The sequence below is a fragment of the Sesamum indicum genome, linkage group LG2, assembly GCF_026168435.1.
Source record: "Sesamum indicum cultivar Baizhima isolate 11 linkage group LG2, ASM2616843v1, whole genome shotgun sequence".
In the NCBI taxonomy this organism is placed as follows: Eukaryota; Viridiplantae; Streptophyta; class Magnoliopsida; order Lamiales; family Pedaliaceae; genus Sesamum; species Sesamum indicum.
In genome coordinates, this window is record NC_142658.1 from 18,819,800 (window position 1) to 18,846,881 (window position 27,082).

Below are 27,082 nucleotides of genomic sequence, written 5' to 3' on the forward strand. Positions count from 1 at the left end.
AATCATTAATGATTCCTTTTATTCAGAGCATAATCTTTGTTATCATATGCATCCACATACTTTCTTGACTGATGTCTGAGTAAACTATAACTCCTGGAAGAGTAGAAGAACTAATGTACCTTTCCAGTTTCCAGCTTGCACGTGAAAATTTCATGCTGTCCTGTAAACACAGACAAATTGACAAGTGCCAGGGAATTGAGAAAGCAGATGAGGTACAGTGATGATAAGGGCTTCAAGGAGCTTGACGAAAAGATAGTCTGCTTGGTGAATCGATTCTCACGATATGTTCATCTTCACAGCCAGAATCATCACTGGAGTCGTCTCTTGTTGCACGACTTTCATTGAGATGCAACTCTTCGTGTTGTGTTAGGTGGCTTTCTGGCTTACTTTCATGCATATGGAGTTTCTTCCGCAATGTGGTGGAGCCTTCTGATTTAACAGAAACCATGGCAGGTGCATGACCTGAAGGAACTCTTGGGTATGACAGACTCTGAGATGCCTTTGCCCTCCTCCTTCTCGGGAAACTTCGAGTACGTCGTCCTCCAATGTTTACCTAATGATTTAACAACATTGTAAAACATAAAAACGACACACCGTCTCAAAAAGAGAAGGGGAAAGAAAGAATTGGGTAATGAAGCATGTTCGGTAGAGCCTAGATGTAATTTGAAATGATTCCCATGCTGCGCTAGGGTGTTTTAAGCAATAATATTCCAAGTATTTAAGTTATAATAAAGCGGATAAGATATTAACCTACCATGCTACCGTAGATGCTTAGCTGCAATGCCCTTGCAGACAAATTATTTCCTTGTTCATCCGCTGCTTCCTGATCATGATGTTTAGACTTGGAAACTTGTTCAGGCCAGCTCATTAGACCACTGTGCTCTCTACCAAGAGGTCCAGAGGGGTGATCAGCTGAATGTGATATTAGTGAAGATGACCTTTTCTGGAGAGTTCTGCCGGCCTCAAATCCAGCAATATCAAATATGATAACTCTTGCCCTTGTCTCAACTTGATACGAAGAAACTTGTTGAGAGAAACTTCCTGCTCAGTTAAGAGTGCAAAATGAAGTTATACTATGAAGACCTAAGCTGCTTCCGCATGAAAGATTACAATCTATTTAAACTTATTTTAGGTAGATTAGGAGGTAATTTCAATCAAGTAATACAGTAACACCAATATGCTTCTTAATCATACACAAAGCTGTGCACTAATGTAACTAATGACGCATCATGTTCTCTAGTGCTTCTCGGCAAGCAAAGTTTTCAAGAACTAAGAAGATAATAATGGTGGAAATGTATCAGTACAGACAACAGGCATATGTGGGTAGGATCAATATTTGCCAGAAAATTGTGAAAATACATTGAACCTATATACTCTTATTTGACCATATTTATCAGGGAAAGAAACTAAATAGTGCTATAAAAGAAAATTGAACACGAAAAAAATAAAAAAAAAAGGCTAAAATGCCCAATAAATGCGCGCTGCTCTTTTTCTTTATCCAAATATTAGTCAAGCTTAGAAGTGCCTATAGTACCCAGCATGAAGAAAAAATTTCAATCAGATAAGACCTTTGGAAGCATGATACTTTCCATAGAACCATGGAAATAAGATCTCAAGGACATATCCAAGAGACAGAATTCACAGGGATAAGAGAGTATTCTCTTTCAATGAATATGACTAAAGAGAAAATATGCTGAAATACTATAATTAGAAAACATGTGAAAGGGTGGTCATCAACAATAAATGGAAGTCAAAACTCGGTGAATGAATATTAAAACCTTGGTCTTTGCTCAAACATGTTCTTTCAACTTCACTATAATCCACAAATACTGCCATGAAAGTTACTGTATTACTACTGGTAAGTCTTAAATGCACCATTGATACCATGTGTCATCTCTATTTCCCAGTCCAAAATGAACACCAAAAAATCAAATCAGAAGATCAAGAGAAAAGTTGAAGACACATCAGAGATATACAGAGAGAGAAGCGTGTAAATGTAAGCCTGATGTGTTGGTTAAAAGAAAAAAACTATAAGAGTAGTATATCTATTAGCAAAACATGTAGCTGATTAGTGACACTAGCGTACCCAATGTTCCAGATTGGCGAAAACTTTGATCAACACGTGGCAATATTGCTGCAGGAGCTGTAAGCAACTCTTCTTGCCCACCTTGCACTTTTATAAAACCTTCCAATAGGAGACCAACAGAATGATGAAGTAATTCAAAACTCTCCCCCCTTATGTATATATTCATCGTTGATCTTTCAGCAATAAATGTTCGTATATCTTGCATTGCCATTTTCTCAAAAATTTGAGGAAGCATGAGTTTGCCAAGAATGATGATACTTTCCTGCAGAAATGAGGCTAATTAAATAACAATAGCTCAGGAAAACTCGTAATAATTTGAATCACCATTTGAATGAAAAGATGTATTTTATTCTGGTAATATGGAAAATGAAAAATAATGTACAGTATGCTGCACTCACATCAATGATAATCTATCTGTTTTCCCCAGTTAAAATATGCAGGAAATGATACGTAAATGAACCAAGTTTTGAAACTTAATGTCAAGCAAGCAATAAGAAAAATACCGCTATGACCATACCCGCCAAAAGAAATCTTCCACTGCAGGATCAGATCTCAATGCAGAAAATATCTTTTCAGTCTCTATAAAGAAGCATAGTACCACAGAATCGGTTATAATATCGCAGATGTAGGGCTTTGAAGCAAGCACTTCATACAAACCCAGAGTACTTCCATGAGTGAAGGTCGGGTGCAGTAAATGCTTATTACTCATATTTTTCCTTGACCACTGCCAAACAAAAACTTCTGTTCATAAGTCACTCAAAAATTAGCATTGAATGCAAGTTATGATTAAATGTGCATAGTGCCAACTATATAATTGCTCAATACCTTCACTACTCCATTTGATATTAACCAGATACCAGCTGGCTTGGATCCCTCCCTATAAAGTGTTGCTCCTGATAGTTTCATTATTTCTTTCGTTGTTCCAACTAATGCCTCACGCGCTGAGGGAGGTAGGGCTCCAAGTAAAGGATTGGCAGATATCAAATCCCGTATTTTTGGAATTTTAACCAAAGGTGGATTTCTTAAGAGCCTTTTCAAGTCAGTCTGCACATAAGTTCAAATTTTAGTCAGTGTGACTTTCAAAACTAACATTCGAGGATAAGCACAACATGGATGACTACAGTTTACCTGGACAGCATCATGTAGATGAGTCATCTCTTTTTCTTCTAATAAGCCAATCCTCTCAAGATTATGAACATAATCAATCAAATGGTTCAGCACAGAATATGTGACTTGTCTTGTTTTTACAACACGTAGCACCTGAAAGGTTGCCAATCATAAATCTTATGGAGCTTTTATGCTGCAATGAAGGTCACAAATTTACTGTCAACATACCTGAGGAAATGTAACACGCACGTCTTCTAGAAAAGCCTTTGGTTCTTCTCCTTCCTGCTCACTTTCCCTAATTACCATCGCTGCAATCTCACTGTCTCCTGAAGTATCAGTGCATGTGTAAGAAACATAACTGAGAAAATTGCTTTTTGTTGAAAGATGCAATTTGGAGATGCATTAGGGAATAAAATATAAATATACTAAAAAGTGCCTGATATAGTCAAGCTTATTGGGAAAATTTCTACCGGAACTAACCATTGACAGCATCACATTACATTCCAAACAACGCTAAACTTAAAACAAGTATAACAAGAAGCTGAATATGCTGACCAGAAAAAACTAGGATCAAGTACAACATGCAATAATATCTCTCAGAAAGACTTGATCCTGTGTAATGTGATTAACACCACCTATGATTTTTTGAAGCAAAAAAGAACAGTTGATATTTGATAAGGCGGCCGATGGGAATATGGATCTAGAAGAAGTAATGTTATGGTTGCTGATGACAAGTATTGAGTTTAATAGTTTAAATAAAATAAACAACAAGAAACTTTCATTACAGAAACTGTGCATTTCTCCAGGTAGCAGAAGAGGAGAAAAAAAATAAAACCATGGTGCGAACCATGAAAGAGATTGAGCTACTATGCTAAGATTTTAGTTGATTTTAGTTATTGCAGAATGTTTTCTAAAATTAAACTTAGAGGATGTAAAAGAATGAGTTTTGAGAACGTTTGTCTAGTGTCTGTATATGTGTGTGTGGAGGGGGGCCAGAGAGGGAGAGAGAATTTTCTATGTACTTCACACGATGCACAATAGCTAAAAGTTTTCTGAGGGTTCTTCTCTTTGTGGAGATCATAAACAACAATCTTTTGACAAAGACTCAGCCTTTCACATAATGTATCATCCTCACATCATCATATTATGGATTTTGGCTTGGGAGGACAAGAGCCTTGCTCATTAGCTATTATTGCTACTGGCATACCAAAGAAAAACTTCAGGGCAGCATAATATACTAATATCATTGAGAAGTTGTCTGCAATTCTGTCAGGGTTTGTCCTAATGCCAGCTTGGTGAAATGGGTGGACATCATGTGTCCCAAATTTTAGTAACAATGAATAACATTTTTATTTTTGTTTCCAAAATTTGATATATAACTAGTCATACAGATCTAATACATCCTATGTAAAAACATTGTTGACATCAGATGCTGGAATCCTTTCTGTACTGTTCTACCATAAAACTTCCATCATATCTTTGTTATTTGTATTTTCTCTGGTGTCTTCTCACATAAATGACAATTAGTTGTATTTCCGAAGTAACATGAATATATCACACAGTTGATAAGCGAAAGTAGGTGGATGCAGAAGGCTCAACTCTGCAAGGTTCCCAATAAAATAGGTAAACACTACAAAGTGGCATCTCACTTCTTAAATATAAAGATGTTAATCCTAACTATCAAGTACTTTGCTTGCAGGTATATCCAATCAAGCAACACAAGACAGTTCCAAATTCTTGTTTGAAATGAAATCTTTTAGACTAGGGCTGAATTTTATGGATGGGAAAAAGAAATGACAAAATAACATAGTAATTAGCTTCCATCATATGAAAATAACGAAAATAAAGATCGCCGTAAATTCTTACCAATGAAGTCATGCAGTTGTTGTCTTGCAATTCTATGGGCACGAAGAAACGCAGCACAAATATAGCATGCGGCCTCTAATCTCTCAACAGTGAAGTATGTAACAAGCTTTTGAGGAACAATGCTCGATTGAAGAAACTTATAGTGATTCGGGATGTTCACATAAGATTTTAATCCTCTCCAATCACACAAAGCTTCATCGGATACCAGGTCAATTGCCTCATCAACAGATTGCATTAGAAGATTAGCAGTTGTCTGGTTGATCCTTCCTTCATCAAGCATGACCCAGTAAGCTGCCTGAACACCTGAAATCACATTACCTCCTTAAATTAGACAGCATCTGCATGCTATTGCACTTAAAAGAAAGTTTCCACATCAGTACTGTACACACTCTATTTGTTGGATACAGATTGAACTTAAGAAATCATGCATGGCCGTATTTTGTTGAATATGTAGAAAACGTTCACATGCCCTCTCAAACAAGAACAGACTCTTTCTTTCTCTCAACTTTGGTATCTGAGAGCAGTTAATCTCGAATAACTTTCTGCTTCCCTGGGCATGCTCAAGAGCCTCAGGTTCAGAGGTTTATGATGGAACTATTTTGTGCTTAATATCAGGTGGGGAACCCAACCCTAGATTCACCATTAACATGGACATATATTAAAAATGAACCATTTGTTCTAGATCAGTCTGATAATGCTAATTTCTATTTACAGACAGATGCAGTTCTTCTTAAGTCACATTGTTTTCATCATTGATGTGGGACAATTACAGGGTGATTGTGTGATACTCAGTCAGTTACTTTAAGGTCTCTTATGGTAATTTGGGGCATTCACATCTTCAAGTGATTTCGTTGAGCTTGATACTGAGAATCAGCATATGTACTTCTATAGTCATGGGCGATACCCATCCATGACCCATCATTTCCAGTCATCCATGTGTCCCATCCAAATCAAAAGACCATTTCATTTCATTCCTGATAATATTGCTTAGATGTTAAGTGCACTTAACATGCATCAGATTTCATTGAATTGACTTCATCTATATGGAAACTTGTTAGTTTTACCAAGTGTTTATGAAATCTAAAGTTTGTTGTCTCTGACTTCCGTCTTTAGCTCTGATGTTATTTATTGTTGTTGCCCTTGTTAAATCTTTCAATTTGTGCCTGTATTTTATCTGCCTGAGGAAAGTTCATTAGCAAAGGAAAAATGATCTGAGACAAGCATATCAAAGAGAGAAGATTTGAAATTCAAGAATCAGTACCAAAATATATCTCAAGTAGCCGAATTATTTGATTGGTCGAATTTCCTTTATTTTGGGGTTGCTCTATTTAGTTATTTCGTTGTTTAAAACAAGCCAAACTATAATGTTCAATTAGCATATAAATAACAACTACAACTGAATGAACTCAAATTGACACTAGAATAATCTCGTGGCGTGATATTTAATTGAATAGATCTTTTAGTCATTTTAGTGTACTAATAAAAGCCGCATGTATTGCAAGCAGTCTATATTACCTCGAAAAAATTGTTAATTAAGTCAGAATTAAAATAAAAAAGATATTTCAAAAACAAAGAGATCATTATACATAGGCACTTCATAAATAAAAACATATTATTTCACTGAGTGCTAAAAAAAATTATTGCAAAAGTTTTCCATGCAATAAAAATTTAAGAGCTAATTAACAATATAATTAAATAAATTATAATGTGAACTCATGGCCCTATTATCCCCTTCTCTTGTTTGATCTTGGTGGTTGGAACCCTTGGTTTCATGAATTTCTGTGGCTTTTTCTTCCTTGTCATTTCCTTTTTTTTTTGGGGAAAAAACTGCTATGTCTCATTATCATTTAGAATTTGGATCAATATCATCGTTCTTATTCCCCTTTTTTTCTGTTCCCTTTATAAAGGGAAATCAAGCCATGTTTCTCTTCAAGATAATTTCATGTGCCCACTTTCACAACTTCAATTTTATTTTTCAACCAACAAATAATTAATGAACTAGATATCTTCACATATTTCCTTTCCTATATAATCAATGCCAATTGTTGCACATCCTAGCAATTTAATGTTAAGCATATATGTTTATATCTATACTATAGTAGTCGATGGTCTGAAAATGTCAATATTGTTGTACTTGATTATAGTAAGCTTCCCTACATCTTTAAAGCAGAAGAATAATTCTATTTTCTTTGCTTTTAATTGTAATAACATTAGCTCCTTTTTATTGATATGATTAGATGGCTTACGATTAAACATAAATATTCAACTTTTACCTTATTCTTTAAGAATAAATAAAAGATATGCCACTGAAGGGAGAAAAGAAATATGTCATAGTTGAGTAACTTTAATGTCTCTGATTCATGTCTGAAAAATCACATGATATGCATGAAAAATTAGTTATATCCTGAATCAAGTTTTAAAAGGTCATATGTGATATTTTTAATGCTATAGAGTCAAAAATTTAAACACATAACCTAATCATGAAAAAGTCCTCTAAGGATAATAATATATATACATGAAGATAAATTAGTATCTCCATTTTCACATAACATTTTTTTATTCCTATTTGTCCTTTATAGTACATAAATATATGTATTTATGGTATTAGTGTTGGGAACTCATATCGAGATCTATCAATATACTCCCTTATTCCTGTAAATCTTTCAGATCCTTTTAATATTGTATATTATACAAGTTGTTTATGTTATCAGTTCTTGGAAACTCTCATCAAAGTATCCCTTTGATAATTTTCTATTATGTTCCGGTATTTGCCAAATTAAGGAATAGAGAAAAGACTCACTAGAAATTTAAAACAATATGATTTTCTTGTTGATTAGTTTAGTGATGTTGCCTTACATCTGAATCTTCCTTTAGTTCTTAATTAATCTTTATTTTAATTTCCATTAGAATTTCAAAACCACTTAATTTAGTAAGAATTACAATTCATTATATTATTATTTTTTTTAATTTCCATAAGCATCAGACCATCATTTAATTTTGTTGAAGAATGACGAAGAGATTTAGAAAATTTAAAATAATGTGATTTCTCGTTGGTCGTTTTTTCGTGCATATAATTCCTTATTTAATTCTTTACTATTATTTATTTTAATTCCATTAAGGTCCCAACACTACTTAACTTAACAAGTTTATAATTTCCTTATTATTAATATTTTTTTGTTTCAATTTTCATTAGAATTTGACTATCATTAACTTTGTAAAGTGATTAACATCTAATAAAAAAGATAGTTATAAATTCACTTTATACAAATTAATAATTTACCTTTTATTCAAGGATTATAATAGATATCACAAAAACAAGAAATGTAAAATACACCAAACTATTGTCAGCATTAAAGAAACTTGAGGTCAATGAGATGATGTTAATCCTGATGAACATGCGCAATAACAACTTATCCAACTAAATGACATAAATTAAAAACTTTCAGATCTAAATCTTGTCATGTCAATAGCTCAAATTATAGCAAAGGAGTTGTTCTTTTGAAATTGAAGGGTCTATATTGCAAAAGACTAAAGATCCTTGACATAATTCAAGGACAACATCTTTAATGCAGTGGAACAATTATTGTATTTGTTTCTACGATTTTGAACTATAAGTTGACAAATAAATACTGCAATTAGATATCAGCATAAAATGAATAAACTAGAAGGTCCTTTCTTATAATTAAACAATACTGTGAATGGGATTATAAGAGTTACAAACACTATCTTTCACATATATCTAAAAATTAAAAGTAAAATAATCAGCTATTGTAATTTGAGATTCAAGGATATAAAGTAATAGATTACTTACCATTTAAGAAGCGCACTCGAATATCTTTCAAATTCATATTGTCAAGATTGCCATCATTTTCGGATGAAGAATGTGGGTGAACTTGTTCACTATCCACATCATTTAAGCTTTTTATGTATCGTTTAACAGTAGGCCAGTCAGCAGGTCCTAATTCCTCATCATCCCCAAGGTCACCAAAGGCCTCTAGTGCTTTGTTCAACATTTCGTACTTTGTATAATTCAATATTCGCCTCTGCCAAGTATGACAAATAAAAAATTGTTAGTTAATAAGAACCTTTTGAGTATAAAAACTACATTTAGACAATCTTATGCACCACATATGAATGCATATTCATTCATACATAGTGTACACACATGCATATGTTAATATTTCAATTGATAAACTCATAAATATAACACACTTTATTTTAACAGGTGCAATATGAAAAATATATCCATTGTGGCCAAAATACACATGGCTTAATTCTAACAACAATAGTAAAATTCTCTGCTCATCAGCTAAAATTTATAGGTAGACAAAATCAGAAATAGTAAGTGCGAGGACAGATATACGAAACCAATGAGCCATGATTGAACACCCTTGGCTAACATTTTGGAAGATCCATCATAGAGAAAACATCATAGCTTCCAGCCATTTCATCAGTAGAACTCAAACAATGTTATGGGTAGGCATGACTGTTTGGACACAACATGACAACGAAATGACCTGAAGGGGGAGGAAAAAGTTCAAACAAAATGACTGCTAGAATCTGTATTTGCTATTTTTTACCCAAAACTTCTAGTATTTCAAGTCGCATCCTATCCAACACATGTCAGATACTCATACTGTTGGTGTCAAATACCATGCATGCCCGTTCTTTTTCCTCTTTCAGTTTTTTCGGATACTTCGATAGGATTTGTTTTTCTTTTCTTACTAAAAACTTCTAGTATTCAAAAATATCCCGTTCCCATCCTATCTAAAACATGTCAGGTACTCGTATTGATGGTGTCATATACCAGGTGTGCCTGTTTTCTTCCTCTTTCAGTTCTTTGGACCACTTTATAGACATATTCTACGTGCACTGCGTCCATCCCTACGTCAAGAGTATTAGATTGTATATGAGTCGCAAGACAACTGGAGGAGAACACCCGCATTACATGTGCTAGTTGGACCACAAAACTATTAAGCTGTGTGACAGGTCAAATTTCCTAGAGAAAAAGCCATGAAGTACAAGTATAAGAAAAGGATATCGGCCGTGGAGCTTCCAATGAAATTCTATGGAATTCCTAATGTTAGAGTAGCATGTTATGAGTTCATATATATTCGAATCCTGGCATACATCCTGAAAATGAGATAGCACATGTAGCAACTGAGCTTTTCTCTAAAACAGGTTATGATCCTCTGCTTGTTCTTGAGGAAATAAACCTTGTCAACAATTACAGGTTGCACCAGAATCAATAAGATGGAAAAGCATACAAGATGTATCAACTCATGTTCATAGACTAATGAAATATAAACAACGCTGCCCATAGACCACAACTCCAAGTAATGGATGAGGCATCATTTGAACTATATTTTGCTCTTATGTTCTTGATTGTCTATGTAAGCAATTGTTGCTTATTGGTGGTTTCATGCGATTGTTCTTGTATGTATCTCTAATTCTCTGTTACATTGATTGTTAAGAACATTTAAAAAATAGATGCAGAATAACACAGAGATCAAAATAACTGTACCTTTGCTGCCGATAGCTTATCCATCTTAAGAATACGTAGAAGAAACTGTGTAGTTGATCCATTAACAATAAGTGTAAGGAATACGATTCCACCAGTTAAAAACACAAACTGCAAAAGAAAAAACTATAGTCATATAGTAACTAAACATATAAACACAACAATCACCATGTGTGAGTGAGAGAGTTGATCGAATATAGAGACCATATATGTACTCCACATTCATTATAGTGAAACTAGCAGTTGATTAATTTAATTTCACATGGCGTACCAGAGTTCCAGTATCAGAACTGATATATGGTGACCCGTCACTGGAACGCTGAAATACCAATAAAGACAAAATTAGATGATCATCAAATTTGTTGAAGAACCACCTCATTTCTTAGTTTGAGACTCAGGTTCTTGTATCAAAGTATGACAACCGTTACTTCAGAAACTCATATAATTAGTGTCTATTTATACAAATAGCTGGCATGAAAATTGAAGCATGAGACACCCAGCAAGTGACGTTATTCCTCAGCATGAAAATAGGAAACCATTAGAACTCATGCATGCAGAATTAAACACACACTCATAGTAATTTGAATGGTACGAATGAGAACCATTAAACCAAAGAGGTTCTTCAACTTATAGAAACTTAGGGTTAATTCCGGTTTGTTTTCAGGAAGTTTCAAACAATTTTTTGATAAATGACATGAAAAAATTAACTGAGGTTGTGAAGTATGATTGGTTTTATTTTTGGAGAGACATTTTCTACTATAGATGTCTTTCATGTAAGTTTCCATCTTGTTAGATGTCTCACATATAGTTTTTATTTTACTATATATATTGTTACAGTACTAGTGTGTGTATGTGTGTCAATATATATATATGTCTGTGTGAGGGTGTGAATTGAGTATACAAGTATATATCTTTGTTATCTAATATTTAGATATTTATAAAGATATATAAAAATATATGCGTTGCAAGATCATCTTTACTATATCTGAATTGTGTATTTTTATAAATATTTATTCCTATTATAAGAAGGCATATATGCCCTTGTAAGACATAACAAAAGTAATTACCAATACAATGTTAACCAATCACACTTAAGGTACTTAGATTCCTAGACCAATACTATATCTTAATAAAGTAACTGAAATGCTAAGTATTATTATAAAAGGTCAAATAGAAAACAAAACTTGTCTTATTTGTTCTGAAATATAAAATTTTAAATTATTTTTTTTAACTTGAATTTGTAAACCTCATATTAGCATTTATAAGAGGTAGCATGTAAATTCACATTAGTAAAATTGATGGAAGATTTTTTTCATTCTTAATGAGTGAAAGGTCCATAGCTTGTAGTTTCTTAACTAAATTAGCATTAACCTGCTAATTAAAATTAATGAATTTAGTTGTTTTGTAAATTAACTTCCCCACATTTTTTGAATTGTAAAATGTAGTGTTAATGTTTGAATGTTACTTCTTAGAATATATTGTGGAGCATAGCACTATTTATATTAATGTAATATCAAAGTTTAGTTAATGGTAAAAAATATTAAGTCAAAAGTTGAAACAAAAATAATAAAAAAATAGAAATCACCAAACAAAAATACAAGAAAACATTATGAGTTTGCCAAAGATTTTCCAAGCATCATCCTTGATTGATTTGAATGAGTAGATTTGAATTTGGAAAACAGTTTGGATCTAAAGATCCCACATTACTCCTGTATTATACATAAATTTATACAATAGTTTAGTAAAACATAAAACAAGTACCTTACAATAAGATCTTACATCTAAAATATCCATGAAAATCGGTTGAAAAACCTATTACATCAACTTTTCTTCAGAATGAACCCAACCATTAACTTTTACATTAACATAATTAAAATGTAATGATTTTGGACTAAATTACCATTGACTTCTTAGATTAATAAAATACAATCAGGTTCATTTATATAAATTTTTCATTTGTGTTTAGCATTTGGTAAGTTGTATCAGTTATAATTTAAATTTTCTCTCTTGAACTAGTAAGACCTTTTGTATTTCTTAACAATGAAAAGAAAAAAAATTACGTCTTAAAATGAAAAGAAAAATACTTTTAAGTTAATTAACATGTTATAAACTTCACACAAATTCAAAATTTATTATCTCATAAAACAAGTTTATACTTAACGCATCTAAAAAATAAAAAAGAAAAATACTTTTAAGTTAATTAACATGTTATAAACTTCATACAAATTCAAAATTTATTATCTCATAAAACAAGTTTATACTTAAGCATCTAAAAGATAAAAATCATAATTGTATGAATTTCCAGTTTGCAAATAAACAAGACAGAAATTCCATCACAGATTACAATTCATTTGTTTCTGAAATGTAAGAAAACTAATGGCAATCTAGCTTGAAATTCATACAATCATAACTCTCATTCAAATTTGAATGGTGGATTTTTCCAAACAAAAGTTGTTGGATGGGTTATTCAAATTATTATTTTCATGAGTTTTATGGATATAAGAGTTTATTTTAGGAGTTCCATACTAATCTTTAACTGAAAAATAATCTTTTAAAGTCAAGTAAGCCAACCAATTGGAGGCAATTTTATAATTATAATGTATAGTAAATGCACTCCAAACTGACAATTACTATCAGTAATTTGTTGCACACTCTATGTGTGTAATAGTATAAAATTATCTATAATAGAAATTTCACATAATTTTTATTATTCAATATTATGTGAAAAAAAAAGGATAATTACATTTACACCCCTCCACCTATTGCCTTTTTACACAAACTACTCCTATTTTTTGAAAAATTACAGAACCACCCCTAGCAGCTTTGAAAATCAAAAATGCCTCTGTTGACTAGGTCAACCTTTAAAATAACTTTTTAAGGATAGAAATGCCCTTAGGGTGTTTTTATAATTAGCAAAAGATAGAAGGGATGTCAAAGTAATATTTATGAAGATGAGTAATATGACCCCATATTTTTTTTAATAATTATTACCAATTTTTAATTTATATTTAAATTACTTTATTAACTTTTTTTTATGGAATCTCTATATAAAATTATACCTTTTAATAATTAAAATATTAAATTATTTAATCAATATATAAATAAAATTAATTAATAGATTACAAGTTTAAATTAAAAAATTTTAACACTTGTATATATTATTTGAAATTATTAAAGTTAAAGATTAGTTATCCTCTATTTTTATTTATAACTAAGTTTTATTAAAATGAAAATTAAAAATAATTTATATAGTTTATAAAAATATAATTAGAATTAATAAAATAAATTAATTTATTTATTAAAAAGATATTTTAATGAAACGAGGTTAGGCTGGGCATGGCGGGTGTAGCTGGGGAAGAAGGGATAATTCTTTTAAAATAAATAATGTAGTAATTTAAAATATCTTTTTAATAAATAAATTATTTATTTTATTAATTCTAATATGATTTATATAAAATACATAATTTTTTTTAATTTAGTTATAAATAAAAATAGAGGATAAATAATTTTACTAAAGGATAATTTATATATTGATTAAATAATTTAATATTTTAATTATTAAAAGGTGCAATTTTATATAGAGATTCAATAAAAAAATTTAATATAATAATTTATATTTAAATTAAAAATTGGTATAAATAATAAAAATAATATATGCGATTATATTACTCATCTTAAAAAAATTGCTTTGACACCCATTATACCTTTTGATAATTACAGAAACACCCCTAAGGGCATTTTTGTCCTTGAAAATTTATTTTAAAGGTTGACATAGTCAATAGGGGCATTTTTGGGTTTTAAAAGCTGTCAGGGGTGCTTTCTGTAATTTTTCAAAAGGCAATGATGGTTTGTGTAAAAAGACAATAGGTGCGGGAGTGTAAATGTAATTATTCCAAAAAAAATTCAAAAGGAAACATTTACAACCACCCACCACCACCCTACCGGCCCAAAAAAATAAAAAATAAGAGAAAAGAAAAGAAAAGGTAAAGCTTAGAAAATATCAAGCAAAAATTACACATTGAAGACCAAAAACTACTTAACTAAAAGTTACTGAAACTATTAAGTTGGCATTTGGCAATAAAATCTAAAACAAAATTATCTAATTAGTTGATTTAGTTTTAGTGTCAAACTCATCTACTTTCATTTCCAGATCATCTATCTTTTATAATATGAAGGTATGATAAACCAAAAAGTACAAATTCCTAGTTCCTCCAAAACCATCATTTCAATTAAAGTAATAAACCTACACCATTAACTTCCAACCGCTGGTTCGAATCTTCAAGGACAACCTTTAAAAGTAGACAATATTTTATACTCTTCTGACTCTTGCTGTACCTTAATTTTGTCAAGAGTACGATATTATGGAAGCAAACTAGAAAAGAAGGTAACAATTTTTATTTGAAAATCATTACTTGATATATAATATTTGGGAAGGGAGTTTGATAATGTGGGAGTATGTTTCTTATGTTCTCGGGGACGGAAAATTATTTTTGAGGAACAAAACCAAATTTGGATAGGAGACAACGTTTACATAAGCAACGACATCAAGAACTGAAACAACTATGTACTCGGGCCTCATTCGAAAAATGGTAGAAAAGGCCAATAACGCGGAATTCTCACTCACTGACTTTGGCACCAGCATCAAAAGCAACTGACAAAACTGAGCTTTGGTTAGCTAGACTCCAAATAACAGTGAACCAAAGCTAATGTTCATAATTTTCCCAATACTCTCCAGCAGATTAGCAAAGCTAGATCACACCATATATCACTTTTGTTCAAGATATAATTACATTGTACGAAACTTGCACAAAGTTAACATTTCATGTACCATTAACCACACCAATCAAGGGAGAGCATTACCAATTCTAATCAGGTAGGAATCTCAAGGGATTTCGCATATTTTTTAGATGAACATAGGATGAAGCAGATACAAATATCAGAAAGAGATTAAAACCGGAACATGCACGTCAGAAAGAAAACACTCGGGGTAACTCATTAGACAACGCAAGGAGTCTATAAATTGGCAAGTAGTAAAAAATTTTTAGAAAAATTGTGAAATGAATCAAAATTATATAGCAAACTCAACTGAATCTTTCACTTAAAAAATCACCGAGCAAGTTTATATTTGCCTTCAGTTAAAGTCCATTGCAGGATTTCAACCTGTTGGCCCTTATTAACAACAAACCAAAAGTGAACAAACTATATGAGTTAGAAGTAATGATCATGGTAAGAAAACAACACAAAGACAAAATCACACTGCCTGAAGTCAAATTAAAGCCTTCATTATTAGACAGAAAGAAACAGCTGAATAAAGATGCTAGAATAACTTACCATAACAGAGAGTGAAAGTGACAATGCTACAGCCCCACGCAGACCAGACCAGACAAGAATAATAGCTTCTTTCCAGTCCAGACCATAACCAAAATATTGCAGAAATGGAAACAATACTGCAACTACAACCACTCTAGCAACTTGAACAAACGCATATAGAAGGAACAGATAACCCCAAGAATGTTCTGTGATAGAAATAACAGAAGTCAAGAGAAAATAAAGTTAATAGTAGAAACTTATTATGATCAGGGACAATGTAATGTAAAGGAACACCAATGTCATGTTAGAGTTTTGACCTGATCATGAATTTCGTTTCAATTTTCTTGGTTCGTATACTATATTATGTAGTATTAATTAGTTAAGAGTTGGTGATATATATGATGTATTTTGGGACATTATGTGTCAACTTCAATCAATTTTGTTGGCTATGAAGTCTGTGAGGGAAAGTTAGCAAACAAATGGACGACACAGACCATTGAAGAGGGCAAGAGACATGGAGAAGTATTCAATTTGGGCTTTGAAAAGGGGTGATGACGGGGAGAAATCTGAAAAGGTGACAGAAAAACAACAATGGACTTAGGAGAAACCGTGGCGATCACAATAGAGATGGATGGTAACATAAGCAACAGCGACAGGTCCAACAAGATAGATACAGGACACAAATCTAGGGATTAATGATGGCGAAGATGGAAATACTTCAGACAGCTGCAACATTTCCAGTTTCGATCTAAGGTTTTGTAGGACAAGTGGCTATAATCCCATTGACAGCGTTTGCATTTTGGGTTTATGAAATAACAGTGGCAGCTCTTTTCCTATGTATTTTTTTATATTCAATGTTATTGCTGTATTTAGGAGATTAGCCTCACGCTACCATGTTTAAATAACAGATTCTGGGGCATATATGTTATTCACTACTCAACCTATATGAATAAATACAGAAGTAGCAGTAATTATAGAACACTCCTAACTTAAAACAATGAATTATTTGCCTAAAGTACCAATCATGCTCTACAACTACATAAATTTAACAATATAGGTCGAAAAGTATAACAATTAAAGAGCTCATAAACAGGTTGAACGTCCTAGCTTTTTACGCGTGTTAATGGAAAGAAGATAATGTACCATGGGTTTTAAATATGCTGTCATTTTGGAGAACACTTTCAGCTATAACTACTCCACTGCAAAGAGAAAAAGGCAAACAGGAGCACTAAGTAAATAATAGCTTTTATCAATTGGTTGATACAAAAGAAATTATGTCAAATTAAAAAACTCGAACTAAGACGTTCAAACACAATCCCTGACCACAAAAAAATCACGGATGTGGAAGATAGTCAATGTCTGGAGTCTGGACATCAATTTTTGGATGGGACATGTGCCCAACAATTATCTTTGATCACAACTTTAAGAATGTAGAATGTTTTTACATTTTCTGATAAAAATATTGATTATCTTTCTCTAGTTTGAAGAGTTGAAATACAATGGGAAGTTGACCCCCAAATAGCACAAGAAAAGGTTCAAAGAAGGTACAAGAATGCTAGAAGACGTTTCTTACCTTAAGATGAAGATTAATGTATTGGCAATATAAGCCACCATTTCCCTGAAAATAATTTACACATAATAAAAACCCAATCTTGCAATTGATATAAGCAGTGGAGCAGTGTCGGAACATAGCAGAAACTTATTAAGGAGAAAATCACAAGAGACCAACAAGACCCATGGATGATGACATGATGCTGGAATTGAAAAGCTTATCATTGAGTATGATTTAATCATTGTCTAAGGCTCCGCTTACTGATCCAATGTTTGTGAAGTAGACAAAATCAGTAGGCTGTGTTGTATTTTACCAATTTTTTCATCCACCTTTAAATCATTTTAAATAAGTATGAATATATAACTACACTTTGTAAGATATGATTGTTTTATACATCCTTTATTTCGAGGCCACCCTCTACAAAAGTTTCATCAACTAAAGTTGGAAATAAACAAGTGCAAGGTAACTACATACACATACAGGCACATAAACATATAATTTTGAAAAGCTAAATTTTACATAAACCAGTATGCTTGCCAACCCATTCATATTTCCAGAAAGAAACCTATAGTTCACATGTCCCAATCTGCTAAATAAGGAATGTTCAGATTCACAGAAAGAGACCAGTAGTTTATATAGAAAGACCATGATCTAACTAAAGACATATTTACAGATCTTCGCTTCTTGTCTTCTTCTGAATCTCTGATAGCATGACATGTGTAAAGGCACAGATTCATGAAATAAGAAGTGTTTTTATTTGACTATAAAACTGGTCTATGATAAGCATTGTGGAGATAATACATAGTCAGACAGGCTGTTTGTACCAGAGGTAGTACCTTTAATATCTTCATAGTATATTTAGCCTTATATCATCCTTTCATTAAGAAAATCATAGTTTTTGCTCCCCAAAACCAAACAACAGAGAGGTGATGTTTTTAAAAGGAAAAATCCATCTCCTCACTCGTATCAGATTCTGGAAGGCGTTACAGGATTTTTTTTACAGGGTCCAACCCAAGCAACAGAAATACCTTGTAGAAAGGTGCAGAGGTAGTTCTAGTCCTGAATCTAGCCGGAGGATGAAAAATATGCAAGTGCTAGAACTTATAATAAATGCCTAATGCATACTTTGGCCCAATAAACAATAAAACTGATCATTGAACTAAGACCACAATCGTCTCTATGTTTACTCAAGGCTGTAATTCAAACTACATAAATTATTCAACCCGAATACTCGGTGGAACTTTTCTTTGACTCGTACTCATTCTTAGTCCACTTAAATAACTATAGGGTGGTTGGACTGTTACGGGGGGGAGGTACCCACTGCTCCTTTTACCCAAAGATGTAATGATAAGCTCAAGAAGCTTCAGAAGATGGTGGCAGAAATCAAGATGCCACAGCATCAACAGGTCAGCTGCATTTGACGGGTGGATGGAAGCTTGCTGCAGTAATCGAAGTCTTCTTTTTCTCAAAAACTCAGCAGAGTTTCAGGGATGTCCTGGACACAAGTGTATGAAAAAGGATGATCACAGGTTATGGCGTTATGCCAATATACTGTTTGCATCAAGTGATTTGACGTCCCAAGATCCACTGGAGCGGATCCTCAATGCAGACAGGCTTATCAAGGGGCAAAATTTTAATTTTCAGGGTTACATGGAGCTACAGAAATCATACAAACTGACTCTTGATACGGGCGCTCTGATACCTTGTTGAAAAATGAAACTGGATTACCTTTTCGATGGTAAATTTTTTAGGAGCGGCCAACTGCTTTGATTGTAGTTCCTATGATATTCTTTGAAGGAGTACTTGCATCAAACTTCTTTCTGCAAGTTTTTGGAAAATTCATTTCCACCGAGAGAAGTCTAACTGGGATCATGCTGGCACTGGTCATTTACTTAAAGCTAGTAACGATTGTTGTCACATTCAGTATTGTATCTAGACAGTGACATCATATAAATAGCTGTCATTACATCGGTGGCTGCAGAAAGTTTGATTAGTTCAAATGAAATTTGGTTGGTAGAAACAATCGAATAGATTTTGCGGATAGGGAAAGTAGAAAATTGAAGCAGCAAATTAGGCAAACACAAAAGACATGCAAGATAGACACTAAGCAGAGAGAAGTACCAAAAATGATGCAAGCTTTGCTGACTTTCACCCTTAAAGGCAGTTCGAGCAACAGCAGAGTAGAACCTGTCCATGCATCTCAATTCAGGGCAGCTTTTTATGCAAGTGGTATGATCAATTTAAGAAAATAAAGAAACCTACATTCCCAGAGTCATAACTGTCAAAACTCCAGAAACATCAAGCCCTTCTTGTGCCTGTACAAATAATTTGTGCTCAGTTTTTGCATATCAAAGACAATGATCAAGAAAAATGAACACTACTATCTAACAATCATTACTTAAAAATTCGCAGTTAAAAAAGCTGCAGATTCTTGAAAGGAAATCAAGAATTTTATGACCTTTTCAAGTTTCTGGTGTAAGTAAGAACACATTTCAGAAATCAATATTAGATTAATCATCCAAAATTAGGAGGTGCACAACCAGGTAAAAACCAGCTAACAATCAACTTATATAGAATCTCACATTTTTAGTCCTTCAAGTAGCAATTGCAGCTCATAATCCCTGAAGTTATGATTATACAAAGTTAGTCCAATTAGCAGCATCTCACTCAACAATTAGCTAACTTATGCATAGTCATGTTTTCAACAGCCAAAATAGGGGTCAAATAACTACAAGGAGTAGTAATCCTACAGAAGAGGAAGAGAAAAAGAATCATTTCCACTAATATCAGAACTGGATTCAATTTAAACGGAAGTGGAATTGCAGGCTCAAGTAGGTTATTATCTGATATTGCATTAATTCAATTTAAAAATGAAACATTGTAGCACTAATGATTCCTTCATACAGCAACAATTTGGCTAATTTATGTGATGCGTCTGAGCAGAATTTCTTTGTATTTCTCAACTCGTTATCCTGTAACAATTATGGGACTTTGAAGATTTTTTGGAACAGAAGTTGTTTTCAATCTGAATATATTTCAGAATGATAACAAGGACACCTTTGAATGGTTATTACATGTTTGTCTTCAGGGAAAGCCCAATGGTCCTAAATGAATAGAAGCCAAATGTCCGCGGTTGGCAGGATACTACGCATCCATATTCAAGAAACATGGCGTGAAACATGTGAAAGCAACTGATTCTACAGTATGATAGATACTAAAATCTGACTTACAAAAACTGGACAATTGCTTTTAGTACATTACACCTATAACTCATCTGAAGGCAAGAAAAAAAAAACCGCATGATATAATACAGCCAAATGAATAATGGAGAGCCATATCATTAAGGTGCATAGGTTTAGTAAGGTACGTACTGTGAAGTAGGCGACGTAGCTCACAGCAAGTGTTAAAGAAATTTCAATAACCGTGTCATTGAATATAAATCCCAGCCACAGGACAGATGCTATTCCAAAAGCAAGACCAATACCTACACTGTACCAAGAAAGAAGCAAATAAGATAAATATATTGGGCATCGTTGTCTATAGAAAGTATATGATGAACGTACGCTCCAAGAGAGACTTGTGTCAAAAATTTGATTACAGCTCCCCAATTAAAGCTCCAGCCACGAACCATCCGATAAAATAACTGATAGACCACAATTGCTGTCCTGAAATGACAGATGCATTAATGGGGGCAGACCTACTCATGCCAGACCATCTCTTTTGGACAATTTTAATAGCCAGTAGAACAATTGATAGTGATACCCGTCATTCATCAAGGACTCCCCTTCAATTATAGTACTCAATTTTTTGCTAGCTCCCAGCTCTTTCAGAAGGGCTACAACAGCCACAGGGTCGGTAGCACTGAGGAGGCCGCCCAATAGTAATGATGTTTTCCAGCTCCAGTTATACGGAAAAGCAAGCTACAGTTTCTTAAAATTCAGCAATTGAAGAACAAAACCAACTGAAAAGAACGACGTACTCTCTAGAGGCAATATATCAGCAATAAGATCCTAAGAGGACGATATTGCTGGTTTATCAACATCTAGAGAGGGGAGCTCAACATAGCGATATCTAGTCAGAGGGAAGGACAGGGACTCAAAGAGGCCGTTCTGAAGCGTGATAGCTCAATGAAGAGCGACGAAAAGGTAAGAGGTCAGGAGCTGTAGAGCTCCTGGTTTTAGGACTCTAACAGCACCCTGACCACTTACTGAACCACTATCTACAGCAGCTAAAGCAGAATTCCTCAAACCTTTAGAGCAGCTCCAAGACAAAATGTTGAAATGAGCACACCGGGGCCAGCAAGTAGAAACATTTGCATTATACACCTCTGTATTGGATGGGAAAGACAAATGGTAAATGGTTACTATAATACAATCAATCATAAAACCACAGCATATTGACTAACAGCAAGTTACAATCAAAACATAAAAGATAAATAATGTTGAAGGCAAAAGGCTATAGGGCAACAGAAGGCAGGTCAGAGTCCACAGGAGTCTGGAATGATAAAAACAACAACAAAAGCAATTCTGCTCAAATCCTGGGTTGAGTGTACACTGACATTTTCCTATACCAATCAAGGAATAGTGATCACTCCTTCTTGATGTTAGGATTGGCACATAAGATAACATGTGGGGATGCCCCATAGCAACCCCTCCAAACACAAGCTTCTGCTTCTAGTGAAACAATTTAGACAATCTCCAACCTCTGGAATCTCCACGAAATTGATCCAGTGAATGGAAAGCAATTTCCATCTGAGTATGGAATTCAGTACTCAGCGACAAGGCTTCTTTATATAATTGGAGAAAGCTTGACAAAGCAACTTAGAATAGTGGTGCAAGAAATATAAAAGTCTAACACTATATGTTTCAATGTGAATCAAACATTATGTGAAAACACTGGAAGCCTAGATTATATTTAAGGAAATGTGTCATTCATATAAATATACCTCCTGCAACTATGCCAGGGCCTCACAGGGTAGCTTCAGTCGCTCTTGCAACTGCTTAGAAAGATAAAAATCCATGAAAATCCTGTGTGTTATTACAAATTCCCTCTCTGTTTCCTTTCTCTTTTTCCTTTTAAAGAAAAAAGGGCCAAGACAACACCCCTAGTTTGTTAGACACGGTGCGGAAACCCCATATACTTAATGGATTGTGAAATTCTCACATTGACAAAGTGAGTATGGATAGCTTCTATCTTGAATGTAAATGTTAAAATACCATGTTAGCCCTCTCATTTGGGTAAAACCAAAAGAATATCTTTAAAAAGGATATTATTTGATTTAAAGTTGGCTGGATCTAAATATATTGTAGTTTGGGTGGGTATGGGTCTAAAATCAAAACCCATTTTCCTTTTTCATTCAACCTACAAGCCCCCTCTCTCCCTTCCCAGCACCCACCCTACCCTTCAAGTGGCCAACCCCCAATTGAGCACCCACCCCATGCCGTTCACCTCTACCATGCCACCGCCCTCAAAACCATCTCCACTCTTTAGTCAACTAGGTGCCAGACCCATATCTCTAACCATCCCAAACACCCCACCCTGTGAACCATTGCCAATTGACATCCCATCCTTCCAAGTTATAGTTCAAACTAGCGGTGTAATAATGTCGATACACATTGTTCCACATCAAACGCGGTATATCGGGAAATTCTAGGGTCATAGGTGAAAAATGCAAGAAAAAAAGTAGTAAATTATAAAACAAAATACAAATAACATAAATTACTACTCATTAGTATATATTAAGAAGTCCTGGAGTAAAATTCGATAAACATTTTTATCAAACTTGACTTTATAATAAAATAATTTATTAATACTAATAATAAAAATTTCATTGCACATGTAATAATACGTTAAAGATATCACACTTCAAGAGTTTTCGGGGGGAAAAAAAAGTTCAAATTTCACCACTATAACAGATAATATCATTGTATTTGTGATATCTTCTAATACACTTGGATATTATGGACAATACACATATACTTCAAAAGTAATAGGTATCATTCGATATTCTTGAAACAGCAAGTGCTGATGTGGATACAATAATATCAACTGATATGTTGAGCCATACTCCAAGCTTATCAAACCACCCCAAAAATTACTAGCCCCAAACAGCCCTCTGTCAAAGCCTCCCTAAAGACCCTATCTAATGTTGCTTAAGCACACCTGACACCTCCAAACTCTCGCTACCCTGAACTTCACATATCATCCCACCATCACCAACCACAACTCCTGTCCCTACAAATCCCACCCCAGCACTGCACCTAACCTAAACCTCCAACCAAATTTAATTTTACATTTTCAACGAAGAATTTTATGTGTTAGAAATTGAATAAAGGGCACCTGATTTGATTCCAAATGGATGTAACATGCACAATCTTTTTCTTTTCTAAAGAAGTGAATGAAACTATGGTCCTTTGGTTTCGATTCCAGTTTCCAGATGAGATCATGAGATATAATGGAATTGTTTTCTCCTGGGGAAATATTGTATAATAACACTGGAATTGATTTCAATTTCAAATTGTTGATAAAATTTTTCATACAGCCATCACAATCTTATATCACGTCCAGATTTGAGTTTGTAAAAGCATATTTCTAACAAATTGAAGGGCATAACAGACACTTCAATAGGGTTACTTAATAAGGTTAAGGTTATTTCATGGTAGTTGAATGTGACTTAAGTTTCAATAACTCATAAAAAAGAGAGAAATCTGGTACAAGTGCTATATAGATTGGTTTAACTCATAGCAGTGTCCATAGAAAATGTCACATTAGCACAAAATTATCCAAACACTAAGGCAAAGAACAAGCAGAATTATCTAAAAGCTGAAGCAAAGCAACTAGGCAGATATACTCTTAAATTAGGTATTGCTCCTTTTTGTTCCTTTCACCAAATTGCCCACATCAATTATTGAAAGCTAATTGATAAGCCTTCCTACAATTTAGACATTATAACTTTCAAGTCTACCATAAGCACCATTCACAAAGTGCGAACATCCTTCTATCAGCTATGTTCTAGAATTAAATGCCTTCAAGGCGCTTCACCTCTTTGAACATAAAAATCCATAGTATTAGAGGGACTGGATGAAAGGGAAATCGTATGTGATCACATTCATCAAAAGGAAAATAAAAATAGAAGAACCTTTATCTGGTGCACTTCCATTGAAAACGAACTCTCAAAGAGAAGTGCAGGAAGGAACACAGCCAAGAGAAGATCAGGATCAATATTAGCCCCTACAGAAGGAGAACAAGACGCCTTTTACAAACAGCTGTCAGATTATCAGATGTATAACATGTGTTTTACAGTAAAAATGCATGAAGCAAATAATTTTCTTTCAGCAGCAGTTTTTTGGAATTTTAAAGAAAAGTGAATACAAACTTACATAGACGAATCCCATCGCCAATCTTTCCCAACCGGTGATTTGTCCCATATTCTGTAAAAGAGTGCATCAAGATCTCAAAACTTGACAAAAATTGATTCCTTGATGGACTTGCACCAGTTCATAACATTATACACTTAAAAAGAACCGAAAATCTCTTATTCACCAGAATCACAACAAAACAGAAGAGGAACCACCACATAACCATGAGAGAAAAAGATATGGTACAGGTTATTTCTGAATGAAGTTGAATCTAAAGGTAGCTTTCTTCCCCTATCACTTCTAGGTACATGGAAGAATAAATCAACAAAGACAAGACAAAGTCCAGCTTTCAATGAGGTCTACCAATACCACTAGCTGTTATTAGAGGTACCTTGGAATTCGGCTGCCATCAGATAATTCAGTTCCCAATTTACCAGACAGCGTGATAGAAATTGGTTCAATATTGTCTTGCTACAAAACAGGTAAAATTTTACACGAACACATGTATACCTACAGGAAGAAGCTTATAAAGATGCTACTACTATTCACAGATGCAGTTTTAGTAAGAAGCCTATATCACGGCAGCTTAACTAATATCTCCAGCTCAGTGTTCATATATAAAGAAGCAATAAGGAGAATCTAATACTCTCTCCACAATTCCACAAGATAATTTTGATAGTCAAAAAGTTTAAGGTGATGATTAGAGAATGGCCTCCTGATGTAAGCCTTTAGATGCACTTGAAAATTAAAGATAAAAAATTTTTGTTAGCCATGTATTTGAGAAAAAAAGATTTTATAAAGGAAGAGGTAATATGTATGAAGGTATAACATTAACAACCGCAACTTTTGTCCTCTCACTTTCTAATGTGTGGCATTTATAAGCGTCCCTATCTATGTCACACACATACTGTCTTGTAGCATGAGATGCTGAAAGAATGTTCACATATATCTTATCAGTCTGCTTTAGATAAGTAGTTGCCTATTTTCAGAAACTGAATTAATTCACACAAGATGTTTCATGTTGAGAGTGTTGAGCATACTGCAGATTTCACATTAATTTGGTTTCTCAATTAATTAAAACAATGATAAATAGTAAAGAGTAATACGTTCCTACCATCTCTCTTGTGCTGATGAAGAATCCATTCATTTAATTTCACATCGAAAGCATATTCCTTAAAGCAGTAGGGACGAAAATAATCAATAATATTTGCAAAGAACTTCCACAAGGATTTTCTTCCAAAGGCATGAACGTAAATTCACAAGCAAGTTACTTGTTTGCTCAAAGCGATTGCAAGGGAAGACGAAGTCAATAAATTCCCACAACAGCCTCATCAATCATTTGGCTATGTATCTTCTTACATAGGCTAAATTTACCCTTAACTCAAATACTAGTCTTATTTCTCTCTAGTTCTAACTTAAGAATTAAATAGCCAGAGGTGGAGAATGATATAAAAGAGAGCCTTTAAACTTTCTTAATATCAGTAGCCTGAAAGAGATTCTAATCCCATCACTTCCATCTATGCCAAACAGATGACAGTAAGCACAGTGTAAAAAAAAAAAGAACTAAACAAAATACCCATTTACATCAAGAGACGTCCAGACAAAACCAGTTCAAGAGCTGATTAACAACACAAACCTAAGGCACCAAGGCCAATGCCGAGAACAAGCAGCGCGACAGTGTAGGGCACACGCGTGCCCCTGAGTGCGTGCCGAGACGCTATCCCCAACACCAAGCTGATCCCGACGAATATCACCGCGTCAGTCGGACTACCACTCGAAGAAGCAGAAGTTTCCTCCTCCTCCAACATCCTCAGCTGCAACGACACAGTTCCAGGCGTCAAAATCGAAGCCATGATTCCGCTCCGCAGTTGCTGCAACTCACACTTGAACCTTCGTCCCCGTTCTCATGCAACCACCAATACTTCTCGAGAGCAAGCAGATTTCAGTCTACGCCCTACAGTTCGTAGTGAGAGAAAGAGCACAGATCCGCAACGCAACTGCCAACTCCGTGTGATATAGTAGGATATACTTCTCAACTCGCTACTGATCAAAGAGAATTGCATAAAAATTCATGAGTCTGTAGAGCGAATCGAACAGGTCAAAAAAATGGTGGCCCAAGTGATGATGTCATAGGTGAAAAAGGAACAGATGTTAGGCCAGATGCTTTTGCTGTCAGTCACTCTGATGTTGTAACCATGTGTGATTAGGCACTCTGATGTCTGAGTTGTTGTTATTTTATTACCATGACAGTAGAGTGAGAGGCATTATTGCATTTGTTTTCA

General features: G+C 33.9%; 1 protein-coding gene across 2 annotated transcripts; it reads right to left on the reverse strand.

Moving 5' to 3' along the window:
• Window positions 1-26,989, reverse strand: SOS1 (sodium proton exchanger, putative (NHX7) (SOS1)). Of its 2 annotated transcripts, XM_011072213.3 has the most exons (23): window positions 26,437-26,989; window positions 24,822-24,872; window positions 24,581-24,672; window positions 21,692-21,769; window positions 21,205-21,362; window positions 21,006-21,107; window positions 20,814-20,931; window positions 19,705-19,757; window positions 19,564-19,629; window positions 17,464-17,508; window positions 17,034-17,089; window positions 15,912-16,096; window positions 10,852-10,899; window positions 10,584-10,691; window positions 8,871-9,102; window positions 5,060-5,362; window positions 3,422-3,519; window positions 3,215-3,346; window positions 2,912-3,130; window positions 2,604-2,810; window positions 2,087-2,348; window positions 755-1,041; window positions 1-553 (listed from the first exon to the last, which is right to left on the reverse strand). In XM_011072213.3, the coding sequence occupies exons 1-23, from the start codon at window positions 26,651-26,653 to the stop codon at window positions 233-235; spliced, it is 3,438 nt and encodes a 1,145-aa protein (XP_011070515.1). In that variant the 5' UTR covers window positions 26,654-26,989; the 3' UTR covers window positions 1-232. The 2 variants fall into 2 exon arrangements, with proteins under 2 accessions (XP_011070515.1, XP_020547393.1); XM_020691734.2 differs by lacking the exons at window positions 21,692-21,769; window positions 24,581-24,672; window positions 24,822-24,872; window positions 26,437-26,989 and having other exon boundaries at window positions 21,006-21,102; window positions 21,205-21,344.
• Window positions 26,990-27,082: the final 93 nt, after the last annotated feature.

Excerpts from the sequence above, each read along its gene's own strand:
- SOS1 (XM_011072213.3), bottom strand. The coding sequence starts at position 26,653 with ATGGCTTCGATTTTGACGCCTGGAACTGTGTCGTTGCAGCTGAGGATG. Across the intron at positions 1,042-2,086 it reads TCGCCAATCTGGAACATTGG|GAAGTTTCTCTCAACAAGTT; the intron begins GTACGCTAGTGT and ends TTAACTGAGCAG. Across the intron at positions 554-754 it reads TAAGCATCTACGGTAGCATG|GTAAACATTGGAGGACGACG; the intron begins GTAGGTTAATAT and ends TTAAATCATTAG.